Here is a 26,534-nt window from a genome sequence, read left to right on the forward strand (position 1 = left end):
CATAGCAGCCAGGAGTCCCAGGCATGGACTAGGACCCTATAATACAGAACGCTGTACAAATACAGAACAAAAAGACAATCCCTACCCCAAAGAGCTTGCAATCTAAGTGTATGATAAGGGATAACAGCTGGGTACAGCCAGATTGGGGAATACAACAAAGCAATGAGACAGGATTGGTCAGCGTGATAACTGGTGGTCAAAGTTTATGTAGGCCTCTGAGCAAACTGGAGTTTAAAGGAGGGCTTTGAAGGAGAATAATGAGTTAATTTTGCGAATATCCATGGGGAGCTTTTCCAAAGCATGAAGGGCAGCATGGGTCTCCCATTTTCCCTGTCAAAGCAGGGTTTCTATGTGCATCCCTTTCCCCGCTTCCTCTCTCCTTCCATATCATGGTCCCCCATTCTGCCCCAATGGCAGGGTCTCTGTGCCCCCCATTCCTACTTCTCTCTCCATGGCAGGATCTCTGTGTGTCCCCCATTTCTCTATTCACCTGTATGCTAGGGACTCTGGGTGCCACCCTCCGCACATATCAGGGTACCCTAACTTCCCCTCTCACTTCCAGGGGTTCTGTGTGCCCCCCCATTTCTCCATTCTCCCTCTCCCTCATGCTAGAGTCTGTGCACACACTCACATTCCCCTTCCTCTCCCCACCATTATTATTTGTCTGAGAGATAACTCATTCAGGGCATCAACATGTTAAACTCTATTGGGGGTAGGCAGAAATGAGATGGGGTATTGTTATACCTGAAGGTTTTAATGGCTGCTGTCAACCAATTGATAGATCTATAGACAATTTCAGAGGTGCTTTAAAGCTGTAGCTGTGCTAAACAGATGATCATGTGTTCACCAGTTTCTCTTCCCCCCCCCCCCCCATCCCCCCCAAAACCAAACAAACAGGCCTCTGGACACTGATGCCTAGAACATTCTCTGAAATTTTGGAATTGATTGGATCCGGTGTTCAAAAATACATACGAACAACTAGAGATGCCATTGAGTTACGCTTAAGGTTTTCACGAGTTCGGCCAACTGTTTCTGTATTCCATGAAAGAGGAGACCCATGGGAATAATCAGTATAAGAACTCTTAAATGCAAACTTTGAGTGTCTCAGAAAGATTTTCTTTTCTTGGGACCCCGCTTCCAGAATGGGTATTGCATTTGTGAATCTCAGGGTATATTTCAACTATTTCTTTGTGTCTATTAACAATGTTCAGACTTTCCCTAATACTCACAAAAGAGGGTGGCAGTCTTCTGTTCCAGGTACTGTCTGAATATTCTAAAGAGGCATCTTGTGCCTGTAATTGCTGCTTCTTTTTTGCACCTGGCACGATGTGGCAAATGTCTTTGAGGTGGAGCTGGAGCACTGAAATTGCATATTCTAACTATCCAACACCTTTTTCTTTTTTAGAAACTATGAATTGTTAAATAGTTAATTATTTGAAACATCAGAAATAAAAAATAATGATGAAATAACAGAAGCAGCTTCTGATGGCTATTGTCCTTCTTTTCTTTTAGGCTCTCCGGTATTTGGCAGAATGCCGGGCCAACAGAGAAAAGATGAAAAGTGAACTGGGTATGATGCTGAGCTTACAAACTGTAATACAAAGGTAAGTCTGTAGGGGCTGCCAGATCTGAAAACAGACAGGCCATATTCTTTTGTGTAATAACAAGTTAATATCAAATAAAACTCTACTACCTGAATTTATGTAATGAATTTCATGACCGTATAGTATGCATTTGTTCCTCTTTGGATTTTATGGTTTAAAGCTATTACTAGTTTGAATTTTATTCAGTATAGCAGATCAATTAAATGTTAGTACACTACAAATGCCCAGTTGAAAGGAGCTTGCCTATTGAGGGAGGTTTCAGCTGCTCAGAGTTCTGTTCTATACAGTATAGGTTCTTGTATCGCTTTCATCACTGTAGTATCCAAGTGCCTTCCAGTAGTGAATTAAGTGACTTGACTAACATGTGTCACTTGTGGTTCATTCTTTCCCTCGTAGCCTCCCCAAAGGGAGACTTGTGTGTGCAGTGTCATGTTTTGTTTGAGTGGGTTTTTGTGTACCTGCTGTTATGTTCTTGAGAAATCAAGGTTGAAATGTGCCTTGCACTTGAAGCAGAAGGTGGTGAGATTTGTGATAGTCCTTAATTTCTGTGGAAGTTAGTTCGTGGTCTTGGACCAACCTGTGGGATGGCTGTGTCTCCTGTACCGATTAGCTTTACCCTTATGGCAGAAAGTTCCTTTGTGCCTCAGGAGCAGAGTTGTTGACCACTGTATTCATCCTGGAACTTTAGAGAATCTGTTAGATATGCTGGACCCATTGAAAGTTAATTTGTGCTGCAGAATTTGAACAGTCCTTATTTAAAAAGAAAAGAAATCAGAATAACCTTTAAGTTGTACAGGTGTCAAATCTCTCTTTTTTTTGTGGAGGTGGGGGGGCGATTCTTTTATTATTAACAAGAATACTTCTATCTAGTTACTAAATCTCATTGTTGAGATATTTACTAGTAGTCATCCACCTATTTCAGGAATACATTTGTAATCAGCGTAGTAAGTGAGTGTTCCCTCATATTCACATATACCATTGTTATTTACCTGGGAAGATATGATGCTGTCTTAGTTGTTCAGAATGACATAGTTGAGCAGGACACCTTAATGTGATACTTTTGTGTCATATCAAAGCTATAAATATTAATATAAATGTTGAAGTTGTCAACAGTGATAATTCAGAAAGAGCTAGTGAAACATTTCCAGAAACTCTTGGAGAAAAATATTTGAGCCAACTGGTTGCATTTGTTTGAGAATATTCTAAATCTAAATTTCACTAAAATGAGCGACTCACAAGGTTGGATAATGGTTAGCTGAAACCACCCAGTTTTTTTCATATAAACCATTGGAAGTCTGTTATTAATACTCAACTGGTAAAATAGTCAAAGGAATTATTTAGGCTTTAAACCAGTCTTGAGCTGTTAGGGATAGGATGAGAGAGACCTTTTTGCAGGGCAGGTTATGTCATGTCTGCCTACTGTAGGGTATTTGCACCTTCCTCTGAAGCATCTGGCGCTGGCCACCATTGGACACAGGATACCGGACTAGATGAATTACAGGTCTGATCCATTATGACAATTTCCATGTTTTTGTAGTGGTAGTGTTCTTGTTTTTTTGGTAGTATCACTGCATGGGGCAGATGCTGTACAAGACTCATACCATTTCCAAAATTGGTTGATCTTCAGCTCTAGAATTATATGAAATAACTGTATGAAGCTCATGGAGAAGGACTTTTCTGTAAAGGATGGAAAAATCGTCTAATTAGTTAAGCTTTCAAAGTCCTGTCCTCATGAAGATCAGATTATTCCAGTTATAGTTAGGTATGTTACCTATCCCAAAAGAGAATAAAGTGTGTATTACTTTTTACGAATTGGACCTTGGGGTGCCAGATTACAGCAAACTAACTTTTTATCGAAGTATAGAACAAACTGTAATATAGAGATTTTCAACGTGTCTCGTTCTGGGTCTGTGCATTGCATAGTACACCAAAGTTGTTGACATTTATTTATAAGGTTTAGGAACTTTGTCTAATGTGACCTCTTGTGGCATTAGTGAAATTATTAAGATCCAATTCTTTGTTGCTATTTAATAATTAAAAGAATTCACCACGAAGGAGTAACTGCAGTTCATATCCATAGGGACAGGAGTTGAGGAGTGTGGGGGAGAAGCATACAAAAAGGAACCAAGCAGGGAAAGAGAATTTTCAGTTTGTCTGGAAAATGTATGCTGGATGCTAAAACAATAAAAGTAAGAGAATGCCTACTGTTGTGTTTCATCTTCTTGTAATCTTAAAAATCAAATTTGGTATCTAAATAGTGGAAAGTATGCAGATGTATGTGGAGTAGACTGTGTATATGTGGATCTACCAATTGAGAAATGTCAACAAACAGAACAAAAAAGGTCATGACTAAAAAAATTAATTTGGGGGGGAAATCTACTTTGAGGGGCAATCACTGATGAATAAGGCTAAGATTTTTTTCATGATTATTTTTAGTAAAAATCACAAACAGGTCATAGGCAATCACAATAAATCTTGGAGCACATGGCAAGAGCTGTGGGGCTGGGACGCACGGCCCCGGCTGCAGCCCCGCCTCACCCGGGACCCCGCGGGGCTGGGGCGCCCGGCCCCTGCCAAGCCCAGGACAAGGCGGGGCTGGAGTGCACGGCCCTGGCTGCAGCCCCTGGCGGAAGCCGTGGGTCTGGGGCACACAGCCCCTGCTTCAGCCCCCACCAAGCCCCAGCGGACGCGGGGCTGGGGCGCACTGCCCCGGCTGCAGCTCCCCGGAGGAAGTAGTGGGGCTGGGGCTGCAGAGTCCTGGTTCCAGCCAGCCCCAGTTGCAGGGCAGGAGCGCACAGTCCCACCGCCTCCTCCTGAAGCCCTAGAAGTCACAGAGATCCGGTAAAGTCACGGAATCGATGACTGCTGTGACCTCAGTGATTAAATCATAGCCTTACTTATGAATAGCAGAAATTGATTGACAGTCGAGTTGTGGGAGAGGAGGGAAAAACAGTAATAGTGTTATAAATTGTGTGTAACGGAAAAAAGGGTTTCCAAGTGTGAGGCAGTTTTCACACAGCAAAGAAAAGAAAGGCAATACAACTCTATCCCGATATAACGCGACCCGATATAACACGGGTTCGCATATAGCGTGGTAACCCCGGGGCTCTGGCAGCGGGGCTCGGCGGCGCTTTAAAGGGCCCGGGGCTCCGGCTGCTGTGGGGAGCCCCGGGCTCTTTAAATCACCACTGGAGCCCTGCCGCCGCTACCCCAATATAACGGGGTTTCACCTATAACGCGGTAGGGATTTTTGGCTCCCGAGGACCGTGTTATATCGGGGTAGAGGTGTATTACCACATCAAGACAGTTCTTCATCAAAGCTTTTTAAAAACCAAAATAGTGCTTATGAAAGGTTCTGATTTCACAACCGTGGTCACCTGTAGTTCTGTTCTACAAGAGAGTATTTGCAGTGCACATGCTTAAGTATCTTCCTGAATTGGGGCATGAGTCAGCCAAAACTCAAAGATTTTGGAAAAGTATGCCAATTGGAGAGGCATCGAGATGAGAACTAATTGGATAGAATTCAAAATATAACTCTGACACATTCTAAGGATAGTGAGAAGTGATTGGGTTTTTTTGTTTGTTTTGTTTTTTGTTTTTAATAACCACTGTCTTCCTCTACACATTTTTATTGGAGATGGTGTACAGGTGTAGAGTATTTAACACACATTAAATGTGATTTTTTTTTTTTTTTAAAGGAATGATAGTTCCCTTAATGTCTGACAGGGCTTGTAAAATTGGATCCCATGAAGTATGCACAAAACTACAGTTTCCAAAACAAAGGATTAAATGTATGTAGATAACCTTTTGTACTTGTGTTAGGATCTCAAATACCTCTTGTTTAATTTAAATGTAAATAGTTTGTAAAAAGCATGTAAAGAAGCTTATGACTCAGACACGTGATATTCTTGAGTGTTATTTAAAAGCCGTTTGGAAATAAAAGATATAAGGTTTTAGCTGCCCAATACAAAATTAGTAAATTTGCAGGTATAATAGTTTGGGAGAGGAGATCAAATAATGACATACGTCTGATTATTTAAAATAATAAGAAATTGATGATACCACTGAGAAATAGATACATTGAAATAACTGTAGAACAGAATGAAATTGTGCAAAGTTGTTGTAGTTGTTTCCTAAATGGTAGATTTTCCTAACTTTAGTATTCAGTGTTTGTATAGTGAAATAGTCTTAAATATGTTTGTACAGCACCCAGCTTAAAATTTAGTTGGGGCCTTTGGTTGCTACTGTAATGCGAGTAATAAAATAAAAGCTATATCCATTAGCTAATGTCAGAAAATTTTCTTTCAAAAAGGAATTAGCTACTAGTATATCTGCCACATTTAGTTAAAGCAGGTGATGGTCCATCCATAAAATACCACTGAGTGGGTGGGGAATGTTGTTCACAGGAATTTAGTGTGAGGAGAGAAGTAATCAGTGTTTCAAGATTTACAATTTGAAATATAACTAAGGATAAAAACAAAACAACGTTATTGTGAAATGTGATTGTATAATCAAAACGGTGTATAAAAGTTGTCTAAAGAAATGAAATCTTAAAGCCAGGAAAAATTATCCACTATTAATTTGTCATTAAAATTCAAGGACAGAAAGGGTCAGGTTCAGGATCTTGCAGACAGTTGCAGAAAAGGGGAAGTGAGTCACTGGAAAACTTGCAGATGTTTGTTTTTTTTTCTGGGTAGCCCTGTGGCAAGGCAAGGAAAATGCATCTGATTTGGATCATTATAGCATTTGGAAATTGTATTATCATGAAAATTGAAATACAGAGCATCTTCAAACAAGGTTGCCTGTCATTGTCTCTCTCTTGTCAGGAATTGAAACTATAGTGTTGACACAAAATGCTGAAGACAAAGGTTTTATTTCTATTGCCTGGAGAAATGTGGAGAAAGATAGTAGATGAAACATTATTTTGTCACCGAACTATGGTAGGCTTAGATGTAGGAAGAAAGGCCTAAAGAGGAAATAGACAGGTCTCTATCTTCTGCAGCTTTTACTTGGTGATATTGAGACTGTAACTCTGGGTATGTTTTCAGTTTCTTGGAAATTCTTTCTAATTTAAGGAAGTTCTCCCATCCTGCTAGCAGCTGAAAATTTTAAAAAGTGAAAGAGATTACCTTGATCCCAGTGGCACAGGTGCTCCTTCATGGATTGGGTCAGAACGCTGCTAGAACTCTACATATTCCTTCCCCTAATCTCAGACCACTTGTTTCTGTGCACTCTCCTGCATCCAAATCTGCCTCTTCTTTCCTGTCCCCTCACTAAAGCTGCCAGATTGACTTGTGAATAGGAATATGCTAAACCAGAATTGGGTATCCCAGATAAGAGTCTTTCCATACTCCTTTTCAAAAATAAGACTTTTGTAGCATGCAATACAATCTTGACAGAATTCATGTCATGTCACAGCAACTGAGAACAATAATGGTGCCATCCCAAATAGTCTGGAAATCCTGCAGGTAGGACTGAATGAAAGTTTTGATATCGGTATCCTTCAGGTTCAGGCATTTGTAGGCAGTGCCCCTTTGGCTTCTCATCACTGACATAAGGTTAGGCCCTCAGTGTTGGGAGCCTGAACCTAATTCACTTTTTCATCTAAAAAAAGGTTTGTAATTTCTCACCTACTGCCTTTTTACTTTCTCCTTTCCCCTAAATAACTCCCAACCCTCCCCTTTCAATTTCCCAGTCTACCAGATTGCATCATTGGCAGAGCAAGGGAGCCAGGTTTGTTTTTTGTTTTGTTGTTTATTTAAAAGCAGCCACAAGGCTGCACACTCATTCTGCAGTTATAAATCCAACAGGTCTTGTTGGATGTGATGTTTGTTCAGTGACCTGTGACCAATCTATTACTCTGATCAATACAAGGATGTAGTCAGACTTCCAGCTCTCTTCTGCTTTCAGATGAATTGACACTCAGGTGCATGTGAGTTTTTTAGTTGTCTGAGTGACTACTACTCTGAAATTTGCATCAGAGACATCCAGACCACAGAAACACATTTCCTCATCATCTTCTGTTCCGCGATCCCTCCACAACTCAGCAAATTAGTGTGTTCTGCAAACTTCCAAATCATTAATTTCAATGGTTAAACATTTCTGAGTTGGTGGTTGGTTATTTATTTGTATTGTAGTAGCGCCTAGGAACCCCCTTGTGTAGGTGCAAACATGGAACAAAAAGATGGTCACTTGTCCCAAAGAATTGACAATCTAAATAAGAGTTCATTTCAAGCTAGGGAAGTGCTCATCTGAAGAGAAACAGGAAATCTAACTGCTAGGAACTCTGAGAGGGCAAGAGAAATCTTGATTAGGATTGTACAGTCTACATTGGTATCAGTGGATCACAGAAAATGGGTAGAAAATATTTTTGCATGTGTGCACCCATGTGTGCTTGTGAGACATCCAAGTTTGCTTACTGTCATTCTTAGAAGTCTGTTTTATGCTTCACTTCACAAATTACGGGGCTCGTAGAATTCTCTGCTCAGATTTTGAAGTTTTTTTTTTTAATAATAGGCATTATATCTCAATTGTTAAGGTTATTCCACTGCTTAAACTGGCTAGTGTACTGATTCACTATTAATATTACGTCACAATTAAGGAACTGAAAAGGTGTTTTAGGTTCGCTATTATTTTGTTTTGCACTGTACATAATTGCTAGTCTCTTGCTAGCATAGAAATAATAGTAAATGTTGGGAACTAGAGTCATTCAGCTCTAGAGTCCTGTGTCAGCAGAAACCCGAAATGTCAACTCAGTGGAATAGTAAAGTTGAGTTTAAAGACATGTTTGGGGTTTATTAGGTTCTTTCAGACTTACCTTGATTTGGAATATGTTTTATAAAGCTTTCTGGGATATTTCATAAGAAGGTTGTTATAAAATACTGCTTGTTGCAATAGCATATGGGAAATCCAGGTTAAACCTGCATGTTTTCATAGAAAACTTTGAAGAACCATTTTATTTAGAAACACTTCTGTCTACATGTCCCATATTTTCTACATTCTTCTGTATTAGTAAGATTTGTATGAAAACAATATTATAGCTCCTCAGTAGTTCTTCTATTCCTGCTGATTGTTCTATACTGTGGCTTGATTTTCCACTCCCTTATGCTTGTGTAAATCAAGAGTAACTTCATTTTAATGGACTTAAATTAGCATAGTGAGATGAGAATCCAGCCCTTGTAGCCCTAATTCTTTGTGATGTTGTTCTTTCCTCAGCAACCAGTTGTGTTATAATTGGAAATCGAGGTCTTTTCAGGTGATGAATAAGCAGCTGGAGCAAACACTTTTAAATGAAAATCTTGTTTCCATTAAGTTTGTTTATTCTTTGTTGTGGTAGTGTCCTCATCAGGACCAGGGCCCCCTTGTGTAGTACATTATGCATATACATAGGAAGACATGATTCCTGTCCTGGAAAGCTTTACCAATCTCTACCAAGTAGAGAGAGTGAGAGAGTGTGTGTATGTGTTTAAAATAATACTAATAATTAAAAAGGGGGGGAATGGAGAATTGTCTCAAAACAAAGTGTTTCAGAGTTTTCCAGGAGGCATCAGCAGCTCTTTAATGTTACATACTGATGTAGTCATTGGCTTCATGGTGTGGGGAACTTAAGGTGTCTACTTGGACTTTATAAAATGTTATTAGTAACTTCTAGAATTAATTAGGATTTATAGCCTACAAGAAAATATACTCATTTTGTGTTCAGAATGAAAGTGACTCTTGATGGACAGTAAAGATTAAAGGTCACAATTATTTCATAATCTTTATGAGCATCATAATGGTACTCTTTCAATATAACTGACATATTAAAAAAAAATACTGATGGGGAATCAATATACCAAATAGCTCTTATTACAGAATGGCAAATTGCTGAGAGTAAAATTCCAATTACTTAGCTAAAAGAGCTTTTCAAGATAGTCTTCCTTTGCCAGGGTGTCAGGTTTAACAAGCTGAACTAAATCCAGGGTATTAATCAGCTCTTCCAATTTATTACTTGCCTAAGAAGATTAGGGCAATTAATATGTGTTTAATTACACAGAGTCCCTTGCAGATATGGTGAAATGCATACACTTTTGTAATTCCTGACTTCTTATTCGATTTTAATTTTGGGTAGTCTTAATTACCTATAGTTTTTGAAAATTTAATTACTGTCTGGAACTGGCAAAGCTTAGATGTATTCTGTTTAGCTTAAAAAAAAATTCAAAGTAATTCATGTAATATTTGCTGAAACGGATACAGTAAGAGATGCAGAATCACATTGGTTTTATTTATGTTCATTGTATAATGCCTTCCTCTTGATTTTGTGAGAAGGGGAGAACACTTGGGGGGGGGGGGAAGACAGAGTAAAGTCCAAATACTAGTTGGTGATAAAGCAAAACTGTGCAGTGGTTGTGGGCATATACTAACAAACTGTTGCATTTTCTGTGTGGGAGCTTGCATGTTTGTAAATCTCCATCTTCAGTATTCTTGTGAATATAGAAACTGATGAAGCACCTGCTCTCTGAAATGCTTGAAGCTGAAGTTTGGTAATTACAACATATCACCTTGTACAAGCATAATGTAGATGTGCAAACCCTATTCCAGGGGTTCTCAAACTGGGGGGTCGGGACCCCTCAGGGAATCACGAGGTTATTACATGGGGGATCACGAGTTGTCAGCCTCCACCCTAAACCCCGCTTTGCCTCCAGCATTTATAATGGTGTTAAATATCTTAAAAAGTGTTTTTAATTTATAAGGGGCATCGCACTCAGAGGCTTGCTAAATGAAAGGGGTCACCAGTACAAAAGTTTGAGAACCACTGCCCTATTCATATTACTCTGCTTTTCTTGGTCCACAACCTAACCTGTTTGTTTGTCTCATCCACCTATTTGGGACAGAGATGATCATTTTCCACAATGGGAGACCCTGTCTAGTAGGCCTTTAGGTACTATCGCAACATAACTGTTAATAATAGTTGGTCAAAGCAAGGAGCTGGAAAGACACTCTGTATACTTGTTTGGTCTTTAATTGGAACCAACTCTAGTAAGTCAAATTTTAGGCCTACTGATTACGGCAGGTATTAGATTAAAAAGTGTTTTTCAAGACTTAAAATGTAGTAGTGTTCCAAGCTAGTTGGCTCTCAGGCTGTCTGGACATCATAGAGGACAGCAAACATGTTAGGCATTTCTGTGATGATCTGTCTCATCATAAACTGGCTCATTACGAGATTGTACTTGTAGATTGTTTGCAGGGAACAGGTGTGTGGTGATGTCTTCCAACCATCATGTTTTAGGTCTTCTGGCATGTCTTTTTCCATCATGCTTTCATTGGGTCAAAGTCGAAGATGATTCTTGCAGGGAAGTTGGTAGACTTTCCGAGCAAATGACCTTACCACATTACAGAGCCTTGGGCGACTGAGAGCTGGACCTCTTTAGTTAGAAGATGGATCTCTTCATGTGGCTTAAATTTGAACCACGCAATGTTTTAAATCACTCAGAGATGCTTCATCTGAATAATGTCCAACTTCTTTTCAATCTTGACCACCGAAGCCTTTGTATTATTCTCAATTTTGTCCTCTGCTTATAAAAATCTTTAGTTTGCAAAGACGCTGTTGATGAAATGTCTATTAACAAGGCTTTTGCAGTGCAGCTTTCAATTCTTTCTCGGTGTTATCCGTAACAGAGCTGAGGTAGGTGAAATTACTGGCACTCTCAACTGTGTGGTCACATGTTCAAAATTGCTGACCAAAAGAATTGTGGTTTTGCCCTAATTCATTTTCAGGCTGACTTTTGCTCATGGACTTTTCACATGGTAAAGTGCCACAACCAGCTTGTCCATTGATTCAACAACTAGCACTACATCATTGGCAAAATCAATGAGGGTAAGGCTCTTGTCATCCAGGGGTATGCCTAAAATGCATTTACTTAATGTCTAGTCAAGTATTCCCAGGATGCTGCTATTACTAGTCTCTGACCATAAGTAGAGTAACCTCATAAGACCTGAATTGAACAACTGTTTTGAAGAGTGAATCAAATACTTTTGTTTTTGTCAGCATTGTAGAGTAGATTTTATAGCTGGGCTGGTAAATAATAACAGTTTTGCAAAGCTAAAGTTCAGTTGCAAAATCACATGTTCTCTGTGATCAAAGCCCAGTGAAATATCATGCAATATATGTGGCATCAGTTTGTTCACTATCTCTCATTGGAGACATAGGGAGTGTTTGTGTAATATTTCTTGTCTGTGTGCTATGTCTGTGCATTCAGTGCTCCTGCAGAACATACAAAAAATCACACTCTCTGCCATAGCACATTTACAATTCAAGCAGACACATGACAGGACTAAAATTATATATGTAAAGCACTGAATAGCCAAGCAGTGAAGATTCCTGGTAGTGCAACAGGTGTTATGTTAATTCTAACAGTTTAGGGTTTGATAGCCAACTCTAGTAGGTTTCATGGGAGGAGTATGGTTTTTGAGGAGGGATTTGAAAAAGAAAAGGATGGATGCATAAAAGGTAGACTGCAAGAGCAATCACATTAAAATGGTAGACGGTTGAAATTTTAGATCTTCATTTAATATCTTCATAAAGATTAAAATAGGTTTATTTGTATTTGCAAGGATTATTATAACAGATCTGAGTTGCCTTCATTATTGTCCATATCTGGAATTATGCATCTCAAAATAAATGAAAAATTAGCAAGGTTTGAAACTGAGAGGTGATCACTGGGCAAAATCTGAAAATGGAACAGTTTGTGAGGATCCACTGCCTATGGTCAAAACAGCTGTTGCTCAACCATTTTATCAAGCTGTATGATGCTAAATGAATAAAGACTTTTTCTATGATGGTTGCTGAAGAAAGTGGACATTATTCTTGTATTCACTTATTGGCAGAGAAAGGCTCATATTGTTTAGTTTGAGCTCTGTGCCTTCATATTTAAATGTAAAGAGGACTATAGAATTGCAAAATGGACTAGCAGCTTAAACATAATCCTTGGTCACAATCAAGGAATTTTGTGAAGTGGTTAAATATCATCTCAAAATAGAAAAGTGAGATTTTAAATTTATTGCGAGAAAGTACTAAATCTGAACTGGTATAATAGAAATAAACTTGATGATGATGATTTCAATCTGCTGTTTTAGAAACTCGACTGACAAGGGCCAACCAGTAGCATTAATTTAGGGGATCTCCATGTAATTTTGGATTTTCAGTGTGTTCTTCAGCATTTAATCTTTCATTTTACATCACAACAAGTGTCTACCCCTTCTATCTGTGAAGTTTTCTTTCTACATGTAATCAGTGCAATACTGTTTTCCCTAATCTTCAGGGACAGACTGAAGAAATAGTTTTTTGATGTATATGAACAATCCATTCATCTATATAGTGTAAAAGCTGATACCGAACAATTTAAATAACTGTTTTAATTGCTGATCATATAAGAAACATCTTGCTAATGTGCTGAATTTAATGTGTCAAGATTCACTTTGAAAGGCATTCAAGGGAAAAGACCTATTTGCATCTCTAAAACCTGCATCCATTCTGTCTGTCTCTGTGGGGAGAAGGAAGGTTGTGCACTCAACATTGGAATGTGGAAGAGAAAGGAAGACTCATGTAGATTGGCAGAGAGGAAGGTTTAATAACAGGAACACAGAGTGTCTTTAACACTAATTAAACCTTGCAGTCAGCCAATGTCAAATACATTATAGAAGTACAGTGTCCTTCCTTGGTAGGTGTTCAATTTACAAGACAAAATGCTGAGGCAGGTTCTTCTGCAGTATTGCCAACGCCAAAAATCATGAGTCAGGCTCACCGAAAATCATGAGATTATGTAAAAATAATAGATTTGGTGTTCTTTTTATTTGCCTTCAGTTTTTTGAGCCTTTAGGGTGAAATAGGGTCACATTTTGAAGCTTTCTTCACAGCCGCAAGGGCTAGAAACTTATTTTTTCTTTAAGAATGAAGGCTGAAATCATCACATATCCACTTGACTCCAGGAGCTGGGGCTTTAAGAAAAACAATAATTATCATCAAAAACAACAAGGAGTCCTTGTGGCACCTTAGAGACTAACAAATTTATTTGGGCATAAGCTTTCGTGGGCTAAAATCCACTTCATCAGATGCATGGAGTGAAAAACACAGTAAGCAGAAAAAAATATATAATATATATGTGCCAGCAGTCCCCCTCTGCCATATACATTGGCCAAACCAGACAGTCTCTACGCAAAAGAATAAATGGACACAAATCGGACATCAAGAATTTTAACATTAAAAAACCAGTAGGAGAACACTTCAATCTCCCTGGACACTCAATAACAGACTTAAAAGTGGCAATTCTTCAACAAAAAATTTTCAAAAACAGACTCCAACAAGAAACTGCAGAACTGGAATTAATTTGCAAACTGGACACCATCAAATTAGGCCTGAATAAAGACTGGGAGTGGATAGGTCACTACAAAAAGTAATTTTCCCTCTGCTGATACTCACACCTTGTTGACAACTGTTGGAAATGGGCCACCTTGATTGCATTGGCCTTGTTAGCACTACAAAAGTAATTTTCCTTCCCTTGGTATTCACCCCTTCTAGTCAACTGTTGAGAATAGACCACTTCCACCTTAATTGAATTGGCTTGTTAGCACTGCACCCCCATTTGGTAAGGCAACTCCAATCTTTTCATGTGCTATAGTATGTATTCTGCTTACTGTATTTTTCACTCCATGTATCTGATGAAGTGGGTTTCAACCCACGAAAGCTTATGCCCAAATAAATTTGTTAGTCTCTAAGGCCTGGTCCCCACTAACCCCCCACTTCGGACTAAGGTACGCAAATTCAGCTACGTTAATAACGTAGCTGAATTCGAAGTACCTTAGTCCGAACTTACCGCGGGTCCAGATGCGGCAGGGAGGCTCCCCCGTCGATGCCGCGTACTCCTCTCGCCGAGCTGGAGTACCGGCATCGACGGCGAGCACTTCCGGGATCGATCCGGGATCGATTTATCGCGTCTAAACCAGACGCGATAAATCGATCCCAGAACATCGATTGCCTGCCGCCGGACCCTCCGGTAAGTGTAGACGTACCCTAAGGTGCCACAAGGACTCCTAGTTGTTTTTGCTGATACTGACTAACACGGCTACCACTCTGAAATAATTATCATGAGACTCATGACAAAATCATGAGTTGGCAACACTGCTTCTGTGATATCCTGACTTACAGAACAAAAATTGCTAAGATACTTTTTTTAAAAGGGGCAGCTGATTCTTTTTTAGTGAATTTAGTACCCAGGAAAGGTGCCAGATTGATAGTGTTGGAGACCAAAGTCACTTATCTGTGAAAAAGGAACACAGGCAGTTGGCAGTACAAGTTTCCCCACGCTTCCTTGCAAGTATTGTGCCTCCAACCCTAGCTTGTGGGGAGCATCTCCACATGTGATGCCAATCTCCATGCCCCATTAATGCTTGGCCCCTTTTGTTGAGATGGCCAACAAAAGTGCCAGTTGTCATGTTGGTTTTTATGAAGCAGATGCGGGTCCACTAGGAAGTGGACTGAGATCGCTAATTTATTGTACACAACCCAGCAAATGATAGAAATGTTGTGTAAGGGCTTGTCTACATGGGGAAACAGACCAGAATAGCTATTGTGGTATTCTCAAATAGCTCCCCATGTGGACACTCAAATTATTCCAGAATAAAGTGATTTTTATGCTGGAATAGAGAGTTTATAGTGAAATAATTATTCCTGAAAGAACACACTTTTATTCCTCAATAATGTGTACTCACAGTGAAGTATTCTGCAATAGTTATTCCAATCCATTTCCCCATGTAGAGAACACCCGAAGTAACAACTTTGGACAAATTACAATGGTGACCTATTTTCATGCATTAGGGCCAAAAGGGAACATTGTGATCTTCTAGTCTAACCTCCTGCATAGCACAGACCATGGAACTTCCTGAAAATAATTCCTAGAGCATGGCTTTTAGAAAAACAGCCAATCTGAATTTTAAAAGTGCCAGTGACAGAGATTCCTCCATAACTTTCAGTAAATTGTTCCATTACCGTTCAATCCTCTGAGAATCATCCAGTCCACCGAGGGGTATAGAAGGTTTTTGAAGTTTTGGCTCATGTTCCATTCTCTATATCACCGGTTCTCAACCTGCAGGCCGCATGCGGCCCAATTACCTCACAGTTGTGGCCCAGCTGCGTGCTTAAAAAAATCAAAAATTTGCTTCTCTGGTCTGGCAGGGAGCGGGGCTGGCTTAGGGGGAGACAGCGTCTTGCAGCCTGCATGAGCGCTCCTGCCATCAGAGGGCTGGTGAGTGCCATAGGGAGGACAGGGAGTGGGAGAGTGGGTCTGTGGGAAGGTTTTGGGGGCGCTGGGAACTAGGGGTTTTCCAGGGTGTAACAGCACCCCCAGATTTTAGGTGGGGCTCTGCTCCTGGCCCCCCTTCTCGGGTCCTGGCTGCTGGCCTGTGCCGGGTGCTCCGCTCTTGGCACGGTGCCAGGGGTCCTGGCTGCCCCTCTGTGCACCGCAGCACTTGAGTCCCGGCTGCCCATCCCTGTATGGCAGAGTCCGGGCCCGGCTGCCGGCTGCTGCCCAGCACCGCACAGCGGATTCCAGCCACTGGCTGCTGCTGCGCGCCGGGGTTCGGGGTCTGGCCGCCTGGCCTGTGCCCAGGGCTCCGTTCATGGCCCCACTCTGGGCGGGGGTGCTAGGCATAGGGGACTGTGGGCAGTTTTGGGTGGGGGAGGGCGCTGTGGTTCTCAACCTGCAGCCCACGTAACACATTGTGGACCACATATGCGGCCCACAATGATAAGCAGGCTGAGAACCGCTGCTCTAGATCCATTCCCTTAGTCTTTTTGGCCAACTGTGAAGCTGGTAATGTGAGGTTTGTCATAAAAGTACACATTGTGATATCAATGTGGAAGTAGTTCTAGGAGCACTGAAACAGGAAATAATATTATTACCTAAACAATCTTCAATTTCAAGTACATTCTCTATATTGCATATGGGGGGGGAGGGAGGGATAGCTAGCTCAGTGATTTGAGCATTGGCCTGCTAAACCCAGGGTTGTGAGTTCAATCCTTGAAGGGGCCACTTAGGGATCTGGGGCAAAAATTAGTACTTGGTTCTGCTTAGTGAAGGCAGGGGGCTGGACTTGATGACCTTTCAGGGTCCCTTCCAGTTCTATGAGATAGGTGTGTGTATATATATATATATATATATATATATATATATATATATATTAATGTTAATCATCTACCCATTTGAAAGTTTTCTAGATTGTAAAGCTATTTGTCTCTCTTGCCTTACCACAAGTTTCTTCTTCAGGTAATTTTAAATTCTATGAGAGCAAGACTTTATTTTGTGGGAACTGAGCTCCAATTCAATGTTCCAGGAGCATGAAAACTTTAATGCGGAATCTGTTTCTGCATTTAACTCTTTCCAGAGTTTTCTACATTGAAAGTCTTTTGAATAAATCCTAGCTACAGTATTTAGCCTCATAACTCCCAACATAAGCAAAAGTTACAACATACATGTGTGAAATGAAGTAATTAAAATTCAGTGTTGTTGTTTTTTTAAAAGATATTTCTGCAAATAACAAGCCCTTTCTTTTCAGTGACAGCTAGCCAACTGGACACTTTCATCATGAATGAATAGAAATAGACCATGATGCTGATGCTTGGTAGTAGTACCACAACTTGATCCTTCAGGATTCTGAAAGCCCACAGCTTCTTGCTATTATGACTGCATGCTGGTATCAGGCTTTTCCTGTTCATTCATGTTGTGACTGGGGTTAAGTTAATCCTTAAACTTTAGGGAAACTCTTCTTGTAAACTTTCCAAGGCATGGTTTTGCTTTTTATTGGTAGGTTTCGGAAAAGTAAAACCAGCTGAAATTTACCATTTAAAACCAAGATTAAGTAATCCCATAAATATTTTCCTGGAAATGTACTTATTTTTTTAATTAAACGTTACCCAGAAGTAGAGTTCTCCCTCAATGCTATCAGCACTACTGTGAATCTTGCTCTTTCAGGATAATCACTGAGGAAGGGCAGGAATGACTTTGTATACGTCATTAATGTCATACAGTGGGGAGGGCTAGGTAAAGGAGGTGCTCCTCATGTTACCATTGAATCATTATAGCAGAAGTACCATGAAAATGATTCTTGCCATAAACATATATTACATTAAGTGATTGCTGTTCACTACTGGGACAAGCTGTTTGAACTAAATACTGTGAAACTCAGCATGAAGTTCTATTAAAGAGACAAGGTAGGTGAGGTAATATTTTTTGAAAGCTTGTCTCTCTCACCAACATAAGTTGGTCCAATAAAAGATATTACCTCACCCACCTTGTCCCTCCAATATCCTGGGACTGACACGGCTACAACAACACTGAAGTTCTATGTCTATTAGGCCCAATTTTATCTAGCAAATGCTAAAAGCCTGAAATTTCATTGAGTAATAGGGCCTGATTTTGTTGGAATTTGTCTATATCGTAGATACCAAGCTGTGGAAGTTTAAATACTGACCTTCCTTTTAGTGTGTGTATATAGCAAGAGTTAAATGAAATTGGACAAATAGCTAGGATAAGCATATGGCATCTGTTTAAATCTATTGTTACACTATGGTTTAAAGTTTGTGTTCTTTTCTGGTGATAAAAGGATAATAGGCTGAACTAGAGAACACTCTTGATGCCTAGTTAGTGTTGTGTATTTTTATTAAATAGTAACATAATTACATTGCAATAACAAGAGATTAGTGGTTTTGCACTATTAATGCTATACAAGAAGGGGAATTAATAATTTACTGCTTTCAAGAGCATTTGTAAGAATATAGATATAGCATACAAAAAACCTACATTTGGTTCTTTGAGTGTACAGGTTCATTTCACAATTTAATACTCATGTCATAATAGAACGGGAACAGATGATCAATGAAACTGCAGAAATTTAGAGTGATTATGTAAATGTCATAAAATATTTCTTGAGCACACTGTCTTTGTCTTGGACAAAACGGACAGTTTAAATGTAGTTTAAAATGCTCTTATTGAAACTTTCCCTAGTTTAGTATATCATAGGTAATTTGTAAAGTTAGTATTGTAAGGAGATAACAGATCTGCTGCTTCTAATTCATCTTGCAGTTCTGTCATGCCTTTCCTTCGTGACCAGGAAAATTTTCTCTTTTTCAATACCCTGTAGCCTCGGGGAAGGCATGTTAATCCTAGCTCTTCTACTGACTGCTTTTAATATTTCTGTATACTTTGCAACCCTTCCTAGCCAAGACTTCATGCCTCTACCTTAGGGGAGGTATAACTACCAGTCACACGTACAGCTAATGTAACTGAGAGGTTTGGCAAGGTTATGTCAGGCAGAGCTAGGATAGAACTCAGATCTCTACTGTGACAGACCCAAGTCTCATCCATGTTGCCATGCTTCCTGTTAGGAGAAATAAGCTAAATTAGGCTAGGTTCCTCTAGGAAATAACATAGTGTGGCTCTCTTCCCTCTCTAATAGCCCACAAAATTAGAGATGTTTGAGTCTGTTACTGCCTCCATGCTAGTGAAAATGGTCCTTTTGCTGAAGTGATAGTACATGTTTTAGTTCTAGAGATCCCAAGTTCAGCAGCTGACTCGGGGGTATCATTACACTTGTCTGTGTTTAAACCACTGGCCCATACTCTGTCCCCAGAGTCAGGAGTAGAAACCTGGAATACTGATAGCCAACATTCTAGTGCTAGTTCACAAATAGTTGTCATCTTCTTTAGGATGCTCCTCATACATCCCAACAGCATGCTTCCATTACCACGTATGCCTGTAACTGAAGTGAAGAGCTCTGAGCTGTGCATCTGAAGGTTGTAGGTTCAAATTTGGATGATGACTCATGTGAGAAAAAATATATACACCTCTACCTCAATATAATGCTGTCCTCGGGAGCCAAAAAATCTTACTGCGTTATAGGTGAAACCATGTTATATTGAACTTGCTTTGATCCACCAGAGTGCGCAGCCCCGCCCCCCTGGAGCACTGCTTTACCGCGTTATATCCGAATTCGTGTTATATCGGGTCGTGTTATATCGAGGTAGCGGTGTAGTTTTTTAAATGATTTTGCATTGCAAAACATATTTGAATGTTGAGTTAATATTTGTTTTTAGTGTATTTTGGTTAATGAGTGCAGTGCTTTTAAGAACAGGGTGGGGGGCATGTATAAGGGTATGTTTGAAGAAGACTGAAAGCAGTGTATGGGAGATGGTGGTGGTGTATGCAGACCCTGCCCGGGTAAGCTCTGGAAAGGTCAGATCTTGATTTAATAAATATTCTTTCCAGAAAACTTCACTCCTGAAGGTGTAATAGTAGCACTTATTAAGGCACTGGATGCCTCTGGGCATTGCTAATGAGCTTCAGAGACTTTTGCCTGTAGGTCACCAGTATGAATCCAGACACTGGAATTAATATTATCAATACAGGATATCATCAAAAACTAGTTGAACCATAAATTGCTTTATTAAATCCAAAGGCCAAATGATATCTATACAATTGCTCTAAACATGTCTAAAAATCCTACATAATAAGCAATGCCTACCTCCATACAGTAACAATCATTCATAAGCATTTGATCAAGATACTCACAAAAGGGCTAGACCTGGGTGCTTAAACCCTTCAAGAGTTCACTCTTTAACAAACAAGTGATGTCATTGCCAATTGCTGACCTTAGCTATGAAACAGATTTGGGCACTCTGGGATTGGACTCTTTTCTTAGGCCTGGACTAGACAAGAATTATAACTGGGTTGCTTTCTTCAAGATAACATCGGTATGTTAAAGGACACTATCAGTACATTACTGAACACCTTTAATCAGTTCATGACCATCTTCTATAATTTAGAGTGTTTTTAAAGGACTTTTCCTCCTATCTTATCAGTTACCTTTTAATTTCCGCATTCTTCCCAAAACTTGTCTTGCTAGATGCCATATGCCTTCTAGCCTTTTAAACCCATTATTTTCAAGGCCTTGTTACAGTCTTTCCCTCCTCCCCCCCACCCCACCCTTCCGTTTTCAAAGCATTTCCATGGTTGCTAAAAACTCCTTTGTTTTAGTTAAACTACAAAATATATATTTTCCTTCCTTCCTTACACCAGCCCAATGCAGTTAGGGATTAAAAGTTCTTTTCTAATGGATGCTTGGTAGCCCTCTTTATGAGATGAGTTTGGGTCTCAGTTCCAGCTCCCATATGGTCATAAAGTAACTACCACACTTTGCATTGATTGGCAGACTCAGCAGAGAGGCCAAGAACTTCATGGGCCATGGAATAAGTCCCACCTGTTACTTCTAAAGACAATTCCTCCAGTTAAAGGTTGAGGTATGCTGGCTGGGCAGTGTGTTGCTCTGCTTCTGCCCAATAGATAAGCAGAGGGCTTTTTTCAGTAGGGCTGTATGGGCACTCATACTGTTAAAGCTGGAGGTTTTGGTTATATGCAAATATCTCATTTTGTTCAACATATCTAATGAGCATATGGAGCTGAACAAACCTAGGCAGCTGTGCAATTACTGACAGGCTGATGAAGGTGAAGAGGAAAACAAATGCTCCTCTCTTGCTGAAGCAATGCAATCTGGGCCCTCCAGATCTCTCTGCCTAATGTGTCAAACCTCTCTAAATCATCTTCTGGTAGTCATGGCTTTGGGAGAGGCTGGAGCTTTTACATCAGCAACAGCATGTTCAAAAGGCCAATGGTCAATCTAGCAGGTCATGTGAGATACAAAGGGGGTCTGGTTACCATATGGGATATTGTCTTCCCTTTCCATCCTTTAATTCAGACCTCTCTTCTTCCCAGTACTATGTGGGGGGAATCCTTTATCCACTGTGGTGAAAATCCAAAGAGCCAGATGGCAAATAAGCTATTGAAAAATCCCCCTCTGACATGCTAGTTAATTTCAAGTTAGTTAATTCTCTAAATTTCCTAGTGATCCATATCTTCTAAGAAGTTACTTACCTTTTGAGGAACTGGGTTCAAAAGGGTACCAGAGCATTAGATTCAACTGTCAGCTACTCCAGACTTGTCTCCAGGCCCTGGCTGGATTTTGAATGACCAGATTTCTCAAATAACTGTCTCCATGCAGCGGTTCCAAACAAATCACAATTTTATTTTCTTGGCGAGCCTACTGATTCTGTGTGCAGGAATAATATGGAGTGTCTCCTATAGGGAATCTCAAACACTAGTAACTTTTGAGTTATGTAATTGCTCTCCAACAAGTGGTCCAAAAATAAATAACTTCTTTGCAGCCTAGCATACCTATTCCACTTGCTAATTCTCTATACAGGCTTCCTCATGGCAAGGTTTGAACAATTCTTTACCCACTGAAATCTTAGTCTTAGGACAAGAATTGGGTAAGATTTTTTTATTTTAATTTTCCCATCATAACTTACTCCTTTTAATTTACTCCCTCTACGCTTCTTAGATTTAATTGACCATGTTGCTGAGATCAACCCTCTTGAAAAGCTGCTCTTTACAGTCCTGAGAGGCTCTTTCCCTTTGTAGAGTATCCTGATGGCTTGCAGGATGGCATCCATGTATCCACCTGATTTATTGCTGGGCACATGATAGCCCACCATCATGACTGAAGTCATAAGTGGATCATTGATGAGTTGTGCTAAATTTGACGTCATGGCCCTCCCATATAGTGGCAGCCAGTTGTTCAGGGAACCTTTAGACTAGGACCTGAAGAAAATAAAAAGGTGAATAACATGCCTATCACATAGGAAAAGTTGGAAGCTTTCATTTCCAGTTCTTATTTTCATGCCCAGCCAGACTTCAGGTATACCTCCTCTTTTGATATACCAGAAAGAATAAGATGCTCCTATTCCTATCAGGTCTGAGGTACTGCTTGTGGTGGCAGTGTCCATCTCCAGTCCTATAAAAAGTCATAAGAACATAAAAACAGCCATACTGGGTCAGCCAAAGGTCCATCTAGCCCAGTATCCTGTCTTCCGACAGTGGCCAATGCCAGGTGCCCCAGAGGGAATGAACAGAACAGGTAATCATCAAGTGATCCATCCCTTGTCGCTTATTCCCAGCTTCTGGCAAACAGAGGCTAGGGACACCATTCCTGCCCATCCTGGCTAATAGCCATTGATGGACATATCTTCCATGAATGTATTTATTTCTTTTTTGAACCTTACGTTAGTCTTGGCCTTCACAACATCCTTTTGACTATTTTAGTATTTGAGGATACTTCAAATTGAAGACGTGCTTCTTTGCTTTCAACACTAGTGGAGGGTCATTTCTTAAGACAGAAGAGTTGGATCAGTTGTCAAAAGCAGTTACTTCGTGCATCTTTCCCTGCTGTCCTGCTTCCTTGTCTCCTGGAGAAGAAATCCAATATAAAGAGATTATTCAGTACCTGTTCAGCAATAGAGGCAATGATGAGCAACTCTCAGAATCCTGATCAATTTTGTTGATTGAAAAGAGATCTCAAAATGATTGTCCTATCTTAGAGTTCCATTTGGACCCCAGATGGAGTCCACCAATTCAGTATCCTTAGCAATTATACCAAATAATATTTTAGCCTCCAAAATGCTTGCTTCCTTTTTACATAATCCCCAAGCGGAAGTAATACCTATGGTTTTGTCTTGCAAGTCGTCTTCAGTATTGTGCTCTGCCTTTTGGATTGTCATCTGTGCTGTAAGTTTTCACCAAGCTAATGTTAGTGACAGATCCATTTCTGGAAACAAGGGTTGGCAACTTTTCCCTATTTAGCTGATTGCCATCAACATGCCCTGGAGTATTCAATCTTGTGCACCTTAGTGCTGATCAAAACGATCCTACTGACTGAAACTATCTTGAACATAAGAATAGTGAAGCTTACGAGAAATTGGCCATCTGAAAAGGAATAGATTGAGGGACTGTTGGGTATACTTGATATAAGCATATATTTAAAGTGTATATAGAAAGATTTGTTATCCTATTATTTTAATAAAACAAAATTATAACCCTTATTTGAAGTGTTGTTTTATACATTTATATATATATATATATTTAACTGGAGAGTGCCTCTGTCAAGCATATTTATACAGTAGAACCTCAGAGTTATGAGCACTAGAGTTACGACACCTCAATTGGAACCAGAAGTACACAATCAGGCAGCTGCAGAGACACCCCCCCTGCCCCCCCTCCCCCAAAAAGCAAATACAGTACTGTGTTAAATGTAAACTATTAAAAAAATAAAGGGAAAGCAGCATTCTTCTTCTGCATAGTAAAGTTTCAAAGCTGTATTATGTCAATATTCAGTTGTAAACTTTTGAAAGAACCCTAACTTTTTTTCAGAATTATGAACATTTCAGATTTATGAACAACCTCCATTCCTGAGGTCTCTAATTACTGTATTTCAATATAAAAATACGCATTGTGACCCTCTGGAAATGCTGACTTCTACCAAAACATACACTTTCCCAAACGTTTGGAAAGACTCGTGAGGTTCATTGTAAGAATGGGTTTCTCCAAATGTACTGAGAGAATGCTTTACTGAGTCCTTTCATATTATATATTTCTTTACTGATTTCAGTTGAAGCATTCAATGATAAAAGGGCAGGTTAAATGTGAGGTTTTTATATCAACGCTTCAAACTTTTCAGTAAGATTCCTCAGACCATATGTAACATGGATTGTAAATCGACCTGTGCAGAAACCACACTTGTTAGCTCTCATTTTAGGGTTAAGACAGTAATTCAGTCAGTTCAGTACTATGAACCTAAACAGCTTCCCTGGGACTGATAACAGGTGCTGTTTTCCATGAATATATAAACTCGTGGAATAGCAAAGGAGGGGTTACATTAAATGAAACTTATCTTTAAAATGTTAGGATACAGTTCTCCAGACACTTTCCATTTGGAATAGCTTTGATTACCATAAGTTATCCCATTGACAACAGTGTTTGTAGGATCAGTTACTTGCTCTGTATATCAAATTTACTCACTGTTTTTGACCTCTTAAATATTTGTGTGTGTCATGGGGTAAATACACCCCAATACCAGGTGTCAGGTTGCGTGCGACAAATAATGGGTTACAGCTCAAGTGGCTAGAGTACATACTGCTGTCCTAGCCTATAAAGCAGGGCAGCGTGGCCTCGTGGGTAGAGCCCTTGGGGCTGGCCTGGCCCGCAGGGCTGTGTGGCTTCGCAGCTGGAGCCCTTGAGTAGTGCCTGCACCCTGAGGTAGGTATGGGGCAGGGTAGGGGGATCCTGGCCCACCCTTCTCCACCAGGTCCTGACCCAGGGCCCTGTGAAACCAGGAGTCTGCATTTCAGCTCAGTTTCCTATTTTAACAGTTGTGTTCCCATGGTTGCTTCCTACTCTGGGGGTGTCAGCCTTCCGATTCACTCTCATCCTCTAGGGTCTAGTGGTTCCGCCGTTGATCCCAACAGCTTGGCCTCCATGATCTGTAGCCCCTGCAGCTCCCTGGCAGGAGCCTGCAGTGTGCGTCCACTCTCCTCCTCAGCCAGCCTAGACTGAGCTAGACCACTCCCTTTTATATCCTGTCTCCTGATTGAGCATGCCCAGCAGAGGTAAGTGGGCGTGGCCTCTTTGGCCCACAGTGTGCAGTTAACCCGAGCGGGGTCAGTGCGGGGTAGGTACACCCTGCCACACACCCTATCCCTCAAGCAAGGACCCAGCAAGGGTCCTTCTCCTTCATCCTCCCCTCCCATTCAGGAAAAGCAGTCTGCATTAGCATGAGCTCTACCTATATGGTGTAGTACACTGAACTTGTAGTGCTGGAGGGAGAGGTTGATCACCACATAATCTGGATATTCGAGTCCTTCATGGTGTTGATCCAATGGAAAGGTGCATGGTCTGTGATGAGGCGGAAGGGGCCCCCTACTAGGTAATACCTTAGGGCCTCAATCGCCCACTTCACTGCTAAGCCCTCTTTCTCAATGGTGGCATATTTAGTCTCCCTGGGGAACAGCTTCCGGCTCAGGTAGAGCATGGGGCGTTCCTCCCCATCCAGCTCCTGTGACAATAAGGCCCCAAACCCCACTTCTGAGGCGTCCATCTGTAGAATGAATGGCTTTGAAAAATCTGGATGAAATAGATACACCCCGTCACAATGTGAAAGATAAGAACCCTGTGATGAACTGTACAAATTCAGTTGAGCACATACACCAGGGACGGGCAACCTTTTTGGCCTGACGGCCGCATCGGGTTTCTGAAATTGTATGGAGGGCTGGTTAGGGGAGGCTGTACCTCCCCAAACAGCCAGGTGTGGCCCGGCCCTCGTCCCCTATCCGACCCCCCACCCCCACCCGCTTCTCACCTCCTGACGGCCCCCCCCCCGGGACTCCTGCCCCATCCAACACCCCTGTTCCCTGATGGCCCCCCCAGGGACCCCTGCCCCATCCACCCCCCTGCTCTCTGTCCCCTGCCCGCCCCCACGCCCCGCCCCAACCAACCCCCCCTCTCCTTCCTGACTGCCCGACCAGGTCCACTGCCCCATCCAACCACCCCTTCTCCCTGACTGCCCCCAGACCTCCTGCCCCTAACTGCCCCCCATCCCTAACTGCTCCCTTCCACCCTATCCAACCCCTCCTCTCCTTCCTGACTGCCCCCTCAGGACCCCTGCTCCCATTCAACCCCCTTGTTCCCCGCCCTCTGACCGCCCTGACCCCTATCCCCACCTCCGCCCCCTGACCACCACCCCGAACTCCCCTGCCCTCTATCCAATCTCCCCTGCTCCCTGCCCCCTAACCACGGTGCATGGAGCACCGATGGCTGGCGGCGCAGCTGCACCAGGACAGGCAGTCGCGCCGCACAGCACAGAGCACCGGGTCAGGCCCTGGCTTTGCAGCTGCGCTACCCCAGGAGCTCGCTGCTCTGCTGCCCAGAGCATTGCGCCGGCGGCGCAGTGAGCTGAGGCTGAGGGGGGAGAGGGAACAGCAGGGGAGGGCCTGGGGACGAGCCTCCCAGGCCAGGA

At 41.3% G+C, this 26,534-nt stretch overlaps 1 protein-coding gene across 1 annotated transcript in view; it reads left to right on the forward strand.

The window, feature by feature from the left end:
• Positions 1-26,534, forward strand: part of ARMC1 (armadillo repeat containing 1) — a 47,036-nt gene that overhangs the window by 9,955 nt on the left and 10,547 nt on the right. The window contains exon 3 of the mRNA XM_065398996.1: positions 1,513-1,604. Coding sequence (XP_065255068.1) covers positions 1,513-1,604 — 92 coding nt within the window. The remainder of the gene's footprint in view (positions 1-1,512; positions 1,605-26,534) is intronic.

Source organism: Emys orbicularis, chromosome 2 (genome assembly GCF_028017835.1).
Source record: "Emys orbicularis isolate rEmyOrb1 chromosome 2, rEmyOrb1.hap1, whole genome shotgun sequence".
Classification (NCBI taxonomy): domain Eukaryota; kingdom Metazoa; phylum Chordata; order Testudines; family Emydidae; genus Emys; species Emys orbicularis.